The sequence below is a fragment of the Ambystoma mexicanum genome, chromosome 1q, assembly GCF_040938575.1.
Source record: "Ambystoma mexicanum isolate Mex_15411 chromosome 1q, UKY_AmexF1_1, whole genome shotgun sequence".
Classification (NCBI taxonomy): Eukaryota; Metazoa; Chordata; class Amphibia; order Caudata; family Ambystomatidae; genus Ambystoma; species Ambystoma mexicanum.
In genome coordinates this window covers 1473068440-1473083165 of record NC_090922.1, presented here as the reverse complement: position 1 = coordinate 1473083165, position 14726 = coordinate 1473068440, and the positions used below count along the sequence as shown (strand labels likewise).

Below are 14726 nucleotides of genomic sequence, written 5' to 3'. Positions count from 1 at the left end.
GCAAATCTACATACTTGCAACCGTGAATATTTTTGCTTGCTGAGTCAATCAACATGCTGAAATATTTGGAACCATAGAAAATCCGTAATACAAAGCTACACTAAATGTGCCCTTGCTATTAGCCACTGGCCAGTAATAGATTACTCTTAAAGAGTGAGAAATGACGTGCTGTGTGCATGGGAACAAATAGCATTCATGTAAAGGTGTGAGTGCCTTTTATGCCTGGCTAGCACCTTTCAGACTGACATGTTCACCCTTTTACACATAACTGTCTCTGGATGTTAAGTGCTATGTAAGCAAATGAAAAGGTTTGCTGTACAAATGTAGCACATCTATAATAACGCACATGATTCCAAAATTGAGAATGTAAAAGTAACTCCAAGTAGTAACTGCTGTACTAAGTGTACTCTTAGTCCAGAGAACCCTTTCCTCTATAAATATTTGATTTTCAACAATACAAAAACCCAATCTGGATGCAGAGCTGGTGTGCATTAGCAGAGCTTTTTCCCACCCACTGACCACTGCCTACTCGTAAAACCGTGAGTCCATTACCAGGCCAGCAGAGGCCCAGGATTAGAGGAGATAGGAGATGGTGGGGCATATAAAGGAAATGGCCCCTGAACTAGGTAGTCACCACAGTGAGTAACCTTTAGATACTCCTATATCCCTTCCCATTTCCTCCATACTGATGGGAGTTTCATAAAGTACACATATGAACAAGTGGTTGGCAACTTTTCAGGTCCAAAACTAGTCAATCCTAAAATGGACATTTAAGGAATAGTGTCTCTGATAAGTCACTGAAGCTACACCATATGGGCATGCAGGCTTTCGGAGTCTTGATTTGGCATTTGTAGGTCTCTAAAATGCATGACACTATCTATCTAACTATTGAAGCCTTTGATGCTTTGATGCTTTCTTTCCTGCATTAGGGCCTTCATATATAACTAAACGCCTTTCTTACATCTTGATATCGGGAGGATATCGGGAGGATAGCACAGCGGCAGCGTGCGCGTCTTGGAAGCAAGACGACACGGAGCAACAACAGGTTCGATCCCCGGGTCCGCGCTTAGAAACTTCTGAGTGTTTAAGCGCGTTATAAATACGTAACTAAGTCAAAAAAAAAAAAACACAATTACGCAACTAAGAAAAATAAACAATTCCTGTAACAGCGCCTCGATGCCTGCGGGCTGTGTGAGCGCTTTATAAATGTCAAATTAAATAAAAAGATATTTGATGTTCCCTGCAAAGAAAATATGAGTGCCCTTCGAAAATCCTGATGATGCACACTTCTCTCAGCCTCAGAATGGGTTCTTGAAATAAAGCAGGAAAACACATTTTTTTATTAATATGAACATATGACACTATATTTGGAAGGTAGGGTGGGTCCTGAGCACTACCTTTCCTATGTGGAAGACAGTGTACAGTCCCTGTCATACAAGGTCTGCAACTCGCTGATTCTGAAGTAATCGCCACATTAAACGCTGTTTTCCAAGATACCACATTCATGTCACAAACCTAGCTAGAAAGCAACAGAGTACTGTATAAAAAAGGTAGTGGCACACAGGCAGGGAAGAGGATCGTATTGTCAGTCTTGGGTCCTCATTTGTTCCTTTAAGAGGGGTCTTCAGAGGTTTCCTGAATCATAGGAGTGAGGGAGCCAGCCTCATATTAGCAGGAAGGTTGTTCCACAGCAGGAGAATGCTTGCTTTCTGGTCTCCTCCTTGTTTTCAGCATAACCATAAGCCCTGCGCTGCTGTTGCCATGTGATCTATGTCTGGGCAAAATAGGTTTAGAAAAATCGGAAAAAGGACTTAGTCCCACAAATCCCATTCATGGAGCCGATGGTGAAATCTGCTGAGTTTGCCTGCTCAAAGATTGCACTCCCATGGAGATGGGCAACCTAAAAGACATTTTTATGCAAAGTTGCCCATTCGCACAGCTGCAGGACTCAGAGATAAAACTGAAATAATTTGGTCCCCAAGTGCTTGTAGAAGTAAAATAAAGAAGTTGTATTGTCAGTCATTAATAAGGTCCTCTTCCCTTTCACAAGTGAAAGAAGGGCCCTCTGCTCCAGCCATATAGCCTTCAACCCCAGAACATATAATACTCTGCTTCCTCTTGTTTCCATAGGTCATGAAGATAATGGCCATCCAGTGATGCTCCTGCGCTGAATCAGAAGAGATGTCATGATGCCTACCTCCAAGGAGCCAGGCCGGGCCCCCAGAGGCAGACATCATTTTCCCCAGGGAAGTCTCAGCGGGCCCAAGTCGGGGCCCTTTGGACTCAGTCCTGGCGCCTTAGGCGCCAGGCTCATAGCGGACCCCAGTCCTGGTGCCTTAGGCGCCAGGCTCATAGAAGAGGATATGTGTTTAAGTGCTTGGGTGCACACTTACCTGATGCAGACCTTGCTGCTTCATCCAGGCCCTCTTGAGGCCTGAATGGGACTACTTCACCACCCGGGTGTGGTCGGGGAAGGATACATACCTGATTGGTGGAAGGATACATACCAGGAACTTCTTCCAAGGCTATTTAAACCCCACCCGAACAGCCACACGTGCTTCGCGTTGTTCTGCACCTAGCAGCTGGACGCTCACCGTGTCAGCTCCTGCATCCTGACTTCAGCACCCATCTTTTAGGGGAATTACGGGCAGAAGTGCACTCAGCCCGCCAGGAGACTAATGCTCTCAGAAGGGAACTAATCCTATCCAAGGAAAGAACTGATGATCTGGCCAAAAGGTTATTGCAGGGCCAGGCAGAGCACACTCCTTTACCTGTTTCCGGAGATATTTCTACAACAATGGGTTCGAATAACCCGGTACAAATAAATCTACCTGGACACATGCCTTTGGCCCCGCCGGAACGTTTTGCGGGGGATCCCAAGAAATATGCCGTTTTTATGAACCAATGCCGTTTACACTTTTTATGCAGGCCCGGAGCCTTCCCCAACGACCAGACCAAAGTAGCCTTTGTACTATCTTACCTCAGTGGCTGTGCTGCCGATTGGTCTATTCCATTGGTAAATCAGGATGATCCCATTCTCCGGGATTTCCAGGGCTTCCAGGCCAGCATGGAAAGATTGTTCGCTCGACACTTGCAGGGACAGGCCCTTGACAACGAACTGCTATCCTTACGACAAGGTAATCAGGATCTTTTGTCCTATATCGCCACCTTTAATAGACTAGTTGTGGAAACCGGATGGCCTGAAAATAAAAGGATCACATTGTTTCATCGAGGCCTGCGCGGAGAGCTTAAAGATGTTATAGCTCAGATAGTAGATCCACCCCAGGCCTGCGCAGACTACATAGACTTAGTGGTTCAACTTGATCACAGACTTCAAAATAGAAAAGCAGATCGGCTCAAGTATGAAACCAGAGTACCTATCAAGACCCACGTTAACTCCAAGAGTACTGACGTTTCCGAACCTATGCAAATTGGCAGTGTTAAAGGACCATTAACGCAGAAGGAACGAGAGAGAAGGCGACAAATGCAACTTTGTCTGTATTGCGGAACTTCCGGTCACTTTCTTCAAAGTTGTCCAGTTAAACCACCCAAGAAGGTGGTTGGAGCCACTGATAACGAGTTATTGACACCTGGTTCGGGAAACACCCTAGCCCGACAAGCGTAGGGGTCGCTTGCCGAGCTTGAAAACAAACTCTTTGACCTCGCATTTTGTCATGCCAATGGTGCTTGTGAACCCAAAACAGCCTCAGCAGTTGCATGCTATAAAAGCATACATAGACAGTGGAGCTATTGGAAATTACATAGACCGTGAATTGGCTTCCAGGATTAAGCTTCCTCTCCGCCCGAAAGTAACCCAAGATGTAATTACTACAGTTGATGGAACCGAAATAGCCTCAGGGCCTGTAACGTATTCCACAGTTGAAATCACTCTGGTGGGTCAGGACGGACATCGGGAAGCAATCGTGTTTGATGTGATCAAGGCCCCACAATTTCAAGTACTTCTTGGTATCCCTTGGTTAGAAACACATAATACGAGAATAGACTGGCGAGCAAAGAAGATAACTTTTCCTGATTGTGAACCAACTTGTTACCCAAGGAATCCAGCTATGGGTCTAGCCTCTGTAACTTCCACCCCTGTACAGCTACCATCTGAATACCAAGAATTCCAAGACGTTTTTCAGAAAGAGCAGGCTAACACCTTACCTCCCCATCGATCTTACGATTGCCAAATCGACTTGGTACCCAATGCACAACTACCTTGTAGTAGGATTTATGCTCTTACTGAACCTGAGAACCTGCATTTGCGCCAGTATTTGGATCAATACCTGGCCAATGGCTTCATTCGCCCATCAAAGTCACCAGTCTCTTCCGCTTTGTTCTTCGTACCTAAAAAGGAAGGAGACCTTAGGGCCTGTATTGACTACCGCGCCCTAAATCAGATAACGATTAAGAATCGTTACCCTTTGCCCCTGATACCTGAGCTTATCGACCAAGTAAAAGATGCTCGTGTGTACACCAAGCTAGATCTCCGAGGAGCTTACCACCTGGTACGTATAAAAGAGGGCGACGAGTGGAAGACTGCATTCCGCACCAAATTTGGGCTCTTCGAATATCAAGTAATGCCCTTCGGTTTGTGCAACGCACCTGCCGCCTTTCAGTACTTCATGAATGATGTTCTTCGGGAACTTATCGATGTTTGTGTCATTGTTTATATTGACGACATCCTGGTGTATTCCTCCTCAGAATCTGATCACAGAAACCATGTTAGGGCAGTTCTTGAGAAATTGCGCCAGCACAAATTATTTGCCAAGCTCGAAAAATGCGTTTTTCATACCACAGAAGTGGAGTTTCTCGGATTCATCCTGACACCTCAAGGAATCCGAATGGACTCGCGGAAAGTGGACGCCATTCTCAAATGGCCATCTCCTAGCTCTGTGAAGGGAGTGCAAAGCATGCTTGGCTTTGCCAATTTCTATCGAAGGTTCATCCCGGAATTTTCTCGAACTGTTCAACCCATCACAGCTCTCCTAAAGAAAAATAAACGCTTTGAATGGACTCTTGAGGCTGAACAAGCCTTTCAGGACCTGAAAACCAAATTCACCTCTGCACCTGTATTGAAGCACCCGCGCCCAGATCTCCCTTACATCGTGGAAACCGATGCATCCAGTTCGGCCATGGGAGCTGTCCTGTCGCAAAGAGACCCAGGGCCTCATTACGACCCTGGCGCTAAGGGGTCTGCGCCAGCGTTAGCTGCGCGGACCCCTTACCGCCAACTACGAGTTCCCGGAGCGCCATGGTCATTTTTCCGCCCGCTTTTTGCGGGCGGAAAAATCCATGGCGCTCTGGGACCTTGGTGTTAATTACGCCACCGTACTTTACGGTGGCGTAATTAACTCCTTCCCCACTCCCATTGAGCCCTATGGGGCCGAAATGGGAATGGGGAAGGGTAAATGGGTCAATGGGGACTTACCGCCCCGCCGACCTCGGAATGGGGCGGTAAGTCCGCCATCCGCCATGGCGTAAAGGGACTTTGCGCCATGGCGGAAAAGTCCGCCGATGGCGGTAGAAATCCGCCAGGGTCGTAATGAGGGCCCCAGAAACTAACCAACTACACCCTGTAGCCTTTTGGTCCAGAAAATTCTCTCCACCTGAACTCAATTACGCAATTACCGACAAAGAACTACTGGCTATTAAATCAGCTTTCAAGGCTTGGCGTCACTATCTTCTCGGTGCAAGACACACCATCACCGTAATTACGGACCACAGAAATTTGCAGTATTTAAAGACGGCCAAAGCTCAATCTTCGCGACAACTCCGATGGGCTTTATTCTTTGCGGAATTTGATTTTGTAATTACCTATCGCCCTGGCTGCAAGAATGGTAAGGCAGATGCCTTATCCCGGATAGGCATGGAAGAACCCAATTCGAGTTTAGAACCTGTGCCAATCATACCGGAACAAAGAATTCTGGACTTCATTGCAAACCATTGAGGACATCCAAGCTCAAGTAAAACAGCTTTTTGACTCTTCTGCCTTACTGGAATGGAGCCAAAAGGGTCCTCACTACACCGTTAAGGATGATTTACCCTACTTCCAAGAGCGGTTATTTCTGCCAAGTAAAGAATTGCAGGAACTTGTCATTACCAGTCATCATGAATCGTTAATGGAAGGACACCCCGGTATCGCGAAAACAGAAGAAAAGATCAAACGCCACTTCTGGTGGCCTTCTTGGAGAAAAGACATAAAGTCATTTGTGTTGTCTTGCGGAATCTGTGCCCAAAATAAGAGTCAAAAGAAAAGGCCAGCCGGCCTACTTCAACCTTTGGACATTCCACCAGCACCTTGGCACACCTTGTCAATGGACTTTATAACTGACCTGCCTCCTTGTGGTGGTTACAACACGATTCTCGTAATAGTGGATCTATTCTCCAAAATGGGCCATTTTATCCCTTTAAAAGGATTGCCGTCAGCTTCCACCTTGGCCAAGGAATTTATGGAAAATATAGTGCGGTTACATGGTTTCCCTTCCATATTAGTCTCAGACCGTGGAAGTCAATTTATCTCCCACTTTTGGAAGAAATGTTGCCAACTAGCACAAATAGACGTGCGGTTATCCACCAGCCACCACCCCCAGACCGACGGACAAACCGAGAGAACCAATCAGACTCTCGAGCAATATCTGCGGTGCATGTTACACCAATCCGAGTTAAATTGGAAAGACATCCTTTGGATTGCAGAATATGCATACAACAATTCAGTGCATTCTGGAACCGGACAGACTCCTTTTTATACCCTGTATGGTCACCATCCTCGGACCTCTGACCTAGATCCACCTCTGACCCTGGAGATGCCTGCAGTAAATCACCTACATTCCACAATAACCCAAGCCTTCAAAGAAGCTACAACCCACTTACAGCAAACGCTGATTTGCACCGAAGTAAAACTCCTCCTTACCAAGTAGGAGATCAGGTATGGCTAGCAACTAAACATCTACCCCTCAAGGGTCAGCGAACTTTTAATCCCAGATTCATTGGGCCTTACCCCATCAAAGCTATTATCAACCCAGTGGCCTTTAAACATGCGGATTCATCCCGTTTTTCACGCATCTCTTCTAAAACCAGTACAACCTGGAACCAGACTGTCTGAGCCCCCAGGCCCTGTCCAAATTGATGGAGAATTAGAATTCGAAGTGAAAGACATTTTAGATTCCAAGATAGTTAAGTCGAAACTCTTCTATCTTGTTGATTGGAAAGGATATGGACCTCAGGAAAGATCTTGGGAACCCAGTAACTATGTTCACGCACCACGATTAATTCAATGATTCCATCGAAGATTCCCGCACAAACCAAAACCCCCGGAGGAAAAGACCTTGGGAGGGGCCTTGAGGGGGGGTACTGTCATGATGCCTACCTCCAAGGAGCCAGGCCGGGCCCAGCAACCCCAGAGGCAGACATCATTTTCCCCAGGGAAGTCTCAGCGGGCCCAAGTCGGGGCCCTTTGGACTCAGTCCTGGCGCCTTAGGCGCCAGGCTCATAGCGGACCCCAGTCCTGGCGCCTTAGGCGCCAGGCTCATAGAAGAGGATATGTGTTTAAGTGCTTGGGTGCACACTTACCTGATGCAGACCTTGCTGCTTCATCCAGGCCCTCTTGAGGCCTGAATGGGACTACTTTACCTGTAGGACTACTTCACCACCCGGGTGTGGTCGGGGAAGGATACATACCTGATTGGTGGAAGGATACATACCAGGAACTTCTTCCAAGGCTATTTAAACCCCACCCGAACAGCCACACGTGCTTCGCGTTGTTCTGCACCTAGCAGCTGGACGCTCACCGTGTCAGCTCCTGCATCCTGACTTCAGCCACGCCTGCCAGCACCTTGGAACACCTGCAAGGGGAGAAAGGAAGAGAATAGGAGAAGAAAAGCCCTTACCTGCTAAATCTGCATCCCGGAGTCATTTCTCCAATGGCCCTGAAAAGGAAGACATCATTTTAAAGGCATTTTGTTTCGATCGCTGCAGCGCTGCATTTTACTCACCTTTGCAAGGCGCTTCCATCTTCAGCAGCGATATTCCGGATTCAGCTACGCCCCGGCGCCTAGAGGAAAAAAGACAAGAACAAAGGTGAGAGGGTGAAAAGGAATAAGGAAAGCTCAGTTTCCTTTTAAGTCTTACCTGTTGGATTATTCCCACTGCATTTCGGGTCCTGCCGCTTCCTGGCATCTCCGGACCCCGGCCCCTATGGGGAAAAAAGACAAAGACATTGAATGAGCGAATGCAAAGACATTACCTGAGCGCTCATCCAGAACTGTTTCACTTCGGGTCGGCGCCATATCTCCGGCACTCCGAACCCCGGCCCCTAAGGGGAAAAAGACATAAGCATTAGCGCTTGCTGCAATTAGACAACGAACATTATTGTTAAGCTTGAACTTTTGAACAGAACTTTACAGCGCCTTACCTGAACAGTCAAGCTTACCTGAACTCCCATCAATCCTCAATCCAGTGAAGTAACTGGGTTTCAACGCGCCCCTGCATCAGAAGCAGGATGGAGAGCTCATCCTTCCAAACCCTAAGGTGAGGCTTCACGGGGAATCGTGGAGGAGGTATCGTGGAGGGTTGGAAGGGAGTGGGAGGCTTGAGTATTGTTCCACAGTTGGTAATACTCCCTTTTCACGCACAGGAGGGTATCAAAGAGCCAGGGAAGCCAGAATAGAGGGGCCCTTCCTGTCCATCTTCAGAGTTCTGCGCCTTCGACGCAGCGCCTCCGTGGGAACCAGGTGAGCGTTACAAGAGATCGGTCATCATTGTGATCTTGCACAGCAGAATGTGAAACCTCCAGAAGGAAATTCTGGTCCATGGAGCACCAGGCCACCTCTTGCTTCACCAGAAATGGAATGTCGATCATTACTGATTAGGAATAAATATGTTGATCCCATACACTGGAACGGTACAATTGGGTATGCTTCATGTAACAATCTCACCAGAGGAACAGCCATTACACACAAAGTCACTAGTTCCAGCAGTCTCAGATAGAGCCATGCCACCGCTCCAGTCCTCTGTAAGAAAAACTAAGCTGTTTGCTTGATGTCGCAGATTCTCTGATGCATGAGGAATACATGGCCTCAGCCATATCCTAAAGTAGCCAATGTAAGTCAATCAACTTAGACATCTGCTGGTTTATCGAGAAACCCAGTCCCCACAAGGTCCAACAAAGCTTGAGCTGAAGAAATTGGCTGGCCTGGACTCTCAGCTCTGACAAGCCAGTCATCAAGGTAAGGATACACGTGCATACCTTTCAATCTGAGGATGGAGGCCACTCCTACCATCAATTTAGTGAAGACTCTCAGCACACCATTCAGGCCAAAGGGAAGGACCCTGTTTTGAAACTGAAACATGCATTACAAAGGACAAATGGCAACACGAATATATAGATCCTTTACATCCACTGCACATATCCAATCCCCTTGGTCTATGGTGGATTGTATAGGTGCTGGAGTGATCATCTTGAATTTTGTTATGGGAAGAAAGAGATTGAGGAAGGAAAGGTTCAGAATTGTTCTGAGGTCCGCCTGGTATTATGTGGACTCCATGATATTAGTGGCCACTAGTTTTTCTTCTCCCTTACCTAATCTGAGAACAAGGTATTTTTCCACTGGAAGAAAGGCCTCAAATTCAGCAATCTCATCCCATAATTTCTAGTCAGTAGTGTCATGTCAGCGTTGGCCTGGCAAAGGAATGTGTTTTGGTATAACTTTTAACCAAATATATTTTGTGTCTCTTGGCCTTGTCGAGGGGCATAGACAAAGATGTGGAAGATGCCTTGTTCCAAACTGTGGCTGCGCAACCAGATGATTGAGCCGTAGAGTGAGAAGCTAGAGAAAGCTTCTGGGAAGCTACAAGCCGTTAACAACTATCAATTTGTCTTTTCACTTGTTAAAAAGAATGCAATATGCCCAAATCTTTCTGCTTCTACCTCAACATTCTTTTGGATGTGAATCCCTGACTTATCCTCCACCACGGAAGATAACAGAGGATATAAAATCTTCCTCAGAAGTTGGAGATTTAGGAACAATTAATCCCAAAAACTCCATAAGGGATTGCATGAGGTCACAAAATAAATGCCATAATTGTTCAGAAAAGAATTTGAGGAATTATCATCTGAATCTCTATCATCCAGGTCACTCTGGGAATCAGGATTGTTTCTTTGAGGTGCCATTTGCGACATAGCTGCAGGTCTGGTCCAATTAAAGAAGGGGTAAGCACCATTGAAGTCGCATTTAAAGGCGGAAGAGGTGCAAATACTGGAGTCGGTGAAGGAGCTACTACAGTAGAAGTGAGAACTGAATGTGGCTGTATAGTTTCTTCTACCACTGCGGCAGATTGGACCTCCTTTATAATACACTTAAAGGAATTCCTCATAGCCAAGAAGGTCATTAGCCTTTGGTGGAAAAATTGTTCCTCTGGCTCTTACAAGTCTGCTCACGATAGTCTTGACGTGGAAGTACTTTACCCCAGAGAATCAAAATGGACCAATGACGTGTACTGTGACCCTGAAGGTCTGAATGATACAGGAGAAATAGTTGGTCAGTTTACTCTAGTTTCAACAGAGAAATCCTCACCTGACCCCGTAAATACTGAACCACGCCTGGACCTAGTTGTCCTGTCAAATAATAAGGCCGAAGGCCTTGGAAAAATACCTTGTTTTCAGATTAGGTCTGGGGGAGAAAAACTAGTGGCCACTGATATCATGGAGGCCACATTACACCACACAGGTAATGCTTCTACAGGTTTGTGTTTAGAAGCTGATAAAAGATGGCAGCTTTGGTTCAAAGCTGCCAAATGTCATCAGGATGTTCAGGATAAAAGTCTTGCCTTACCTTTTGATGGCATTGAATTGTTTCTTCCTTCAACTAACGAAGATCTGAACATGAAAAAGGCTTCTAGTCAGACAGCCAAGTCTTTTATGCCTTTAATTAAGAAGCCAACTAAGCCATTTAACATTTTCTCTATGCAGGACGGATGTTGGCCCTTTATGGGGTTTCAGACAAACTGAGCCAGACACAGATCCCTGAGCCTGCACAGAAATGAGCAGCCGCAAACCCAAGCCCGAAGGTTCGCTAGTTAATCAACCTCATCTAAAAAATTCAAAATAATGACATAAGATTTCCAGAACACAGCACACCAGTCGGAGGCTAGCTATGGTTTAATTTCTCTGGTTGTAAACAGGTTCTTAGAGGACCTCTTAGAGGACCAGTGGATGCTCTCAGTAGTGTCCAAGGTCTTTTCCCTTCTTATTCCACCTACTCCCATGTTCATCTTCCTATTTCTCAGTTGGTGGCCAAAGTCCTGTGGAAGGAGATTTTCAACCTTCTTTCCATTAGGGCCATCGAGAAAATACCTCTACAACAGAGGGAGGCTGGGCTTTTCTTACTATTAAGTATAAAGAGAGAAAAAGATCAAGGCTGGCATGACAACAATTCTGAACCTTTCTCTCCTCAATCTCTTTCTTCCCAAACAAATATTCAAGATGATCACTCCTGCACATATTAAATCCTCCATACACTAAGGTGACTGGATATGTGCAGTGGATCTAAAGGATCTGTATCTTCATGTTCTGATTAGTCCTCCGTAATTCATGCTTCAGTTTCAAAACAAGGTATTTCCCTTTAATAGCAGCAGTTGCCTCAATCCTCAGATTTAAAGGATACAGAGGCTGAAGACACTATAGGTCCCGAGGAAGCTGAATGGGAGTCTGCTGAAACTTCAGCAATCTTCTTGAGTGGATACCCCAACAGGGCTGGCCCTCTCTGATTGACCTGCCACTGTATGCAACACTTTTATCTGCTACACTGATGGAAAGATAGGTGCTAAAACTGTCATGGTATGTCTAGAAATTGATGTAGTAGCTAGTTGGCGAAACTAAGAACAAGCACCGGTGACAGCCCCAGGCCCCTCAAGGACAATGTCCCTAATATTAGCCCCTTCCTTCGCCTCAGTGCGCTGAAGACAACCTCAACAGACCCTCTTGTACAGCCTCCAAGGAGCACTCGGCCCTGTATTAGCCCCACAAGGAGGAGCTTCAGAGGTATTGGTACTCTGGTGGAAAACCAAGTCAGGCTCACTAAGACTCTTCCATGACCCAGCACCCCTTTGGAAGGAGTCCCTGAGTTGGGGTACTGCGAAAAAAAAAAGAACTTACCTTGAGTTGTCTTTTTGACTTGCCTTCGAACGAATGACTCCATGTTCTGAGGAGGCCGCTTGAAGAAGGAGTCCCTGCATGCTAAACGGCACTGTAGGGTCACCCATGACAATGTGTCAGAGAAACCTCATAGATACCAGCCGGGCCTAGACATTGGAGGCACAAAATGTAGCGATCCAATGAAGAAATGCTCTTATTGCACAATGCAACATAGACAGGTAGCCCAGACCAGAGAGATCACCAAGGCAGTAGAAAATGGAAAAAGAAGGGGTGTTGCAAGATAAAATAACATGTGCGTGCTAAAGAGGATTCCAGTCTCCCCAAGCATGGCTGAGATCAGCCCATGCACACCAGCCCCCATGTCCAAATTGTTTCTTTTGTTAATGCTGGAAAAAAGGCTCTGTTCCCAACCCACACTAGTACAGCCCATCAGTATGGAGGAAAGGGGACAGGACGCAGGAGTAGGTCCAGAACCTCATCTCTCCAATGTCCAAACTGTTAGGCTACATCCCTTCTCCACTAGCAGCTTCAGGTAGTCAAGCTGCACCACACTGATGTCACCCAGCGAGGAAGGAACCTCCCTGGGTTGCTTGTATTCTTGTGCACAGAAGGGTCGTGGTCTAGCAGTTGCGGAAAGCCTTCTCCCATGGGTGGTAGGATCAAAAATGGTTGTATATGGCATGTCCATTATGTAAAGGTGCAGACACCAGGTATGCAATGTTTATTATTTTATTTAATGTTTTTTAAACAAGAGTTTTCCCTCCAAGTTTAAAAAGCTGTATGGTATAAATCAAAGGCAGAGACATTCAATATTTCTGAATATCAATGCAGCTCCCATGATGGAGAACTGATTGTAGCAAGGGCCACATAATATTGTGCATTATAAATCTGAGACACAAGGTAATACCATCTTGCCCTAACACATAATCTTACCCCACAGGTTTCTTGCTTGTTCTCGGTCCTTAACTTCTGTAACACAGCCATTGCCAACTCTGGTAATACGATAAAGCTGTTGTAAAGCAGGCAGCGAAATAAGGCTTCTGAGATTTTTGAGATAAGGATATTTCATGAAATGCATCAATTAATGAACTGAATGATTACAAGCAAGATGAATAACATGAAGAACATCCTCTCTGTAGTGACCCTAGTATAGTTAGTTCTGCTCTTTATCTCTTCAGCTATAGGAATGGGACTGTGACAAATTCAATTCTGCTCTGCGGGAGTACAAGGATAAGTAGGGGTAAAATGGCCCAGTCAGCCCTCACACTTCTTCCAACCAAAACTCAACACAATCATAATGTTAATGTTAAGGGGTCTTGTACCGCTCACTGTTGCCACTTTTGTGGCCTCTTGGCATTCTGGCGGCTCTGCAATGGAAGGAGAGTTGGGTCTGTTAGTGGGATTGAGAGCTTTGATGTGAAGTGTGTACGGTAGCGGTATGGTTGTGTTTATTTCAGAGTTTGAGGGTGAGTATGCAGAATGGCAAGTTTTTAGTACAGTTAGTTAGGAGCAACACATATCCCAACCCCAACAATCCGCCTAAGTGCAATACATTTCCTACCCCCACCAATACACCTAAGTGCACTACATTTCCTAACCCAACAATCCACCTAATTGCAATACATTTCCTACCCACAACAATCCACCTAAGTTCGATACATTTCCCACCCACAACTATCCATCTAAGTCCGATACATTTCCTACCCACAACAATCTACCTAAGTGTGATACATTTCCCCACTCATCACAATCCACCTAAGTGCAATACATTTCCTACCCATGACAATCCACCTAAGTGCGATACATTTCCCACCCCCAACTATCCAAGTGCGATACATTTCCCACCCCCACAATCCATCTAAGTGTGATACATTTCCCACTTCCCACCCCCACAATCCACCTTAGCGTGATACATTTCCCACCTCCACTATCCATCTAAGTGCAATACATTTCCCACCCCCACAATCCATCTAAGTGCAATAACTCACCCCCACAATCCTTCTAAGTGCAATAATACATTTTCCACCCCCACAATCTATCTAAGTATGATACATTTCAGGTTTGATGCTAAATATGACTAACTTACACAATTAGGCTGGATGCATGTGGTATAAGATATTAGGTAATAAGAGTGGTGGAGTTTTAATGGAGTACATTAATGGATGTACTCCCCGCCCACACCACACTTACTTAAACATTAAAAATGGTCAGTTAAGAGATATACCTCTTTTGCCTTTTTGTAACGTGGGTTGAGGGAAGGCTATGCTCCTAAGCGAGGTGTTAAGGTATATACACCTTCTGTAATAGAACAAATAGAAAATAGTGTACAAAAATCCACCCCAAAGAAAGAACACAGAAAATGCGACCTACTGAGGAACGTAGCACCCGAGCGTAGTTCCAGGGGTACTAGGTAAATTACTGGCCAAATAAAGTATATGTTGATGGTGAAAAAAGGAGTGATCATGACCTAACCAGTCTATATGGTCAAATTGGACTGAGGGCACAGTGTAGGGTCAACAGTACCTGGATTCAATTCTTGGTGGGCTGACGGTGTCAGACCCGGTGTTGAATG

General features: G+C 45.7%; 1 protein-coding gene across 1 annotated transcript in view; it reads right to left on the bottom strand.

Moving 5' to 3' along the window:
• The window catches only part of LOC138549910 (HORMA domain-containing protein 1-like), a 1553847-nt gene that overhangs the window by 1524533 nt on the left and 14588 nt on the right, over positions 1–14726 (bottom strand). Inside the window, exon 3 of the mRNA XM_069642372.1 lies at positions 13088–13194. Coding sequence (XP_069498473.1) covers positions 13088–13138 — 51 coding nt within the window. The 5' untranslated portion in view covers positions 13139–13194. The remainder of the gene's footprint in view (positions 1–13087; positions 13195–14726) is intronic.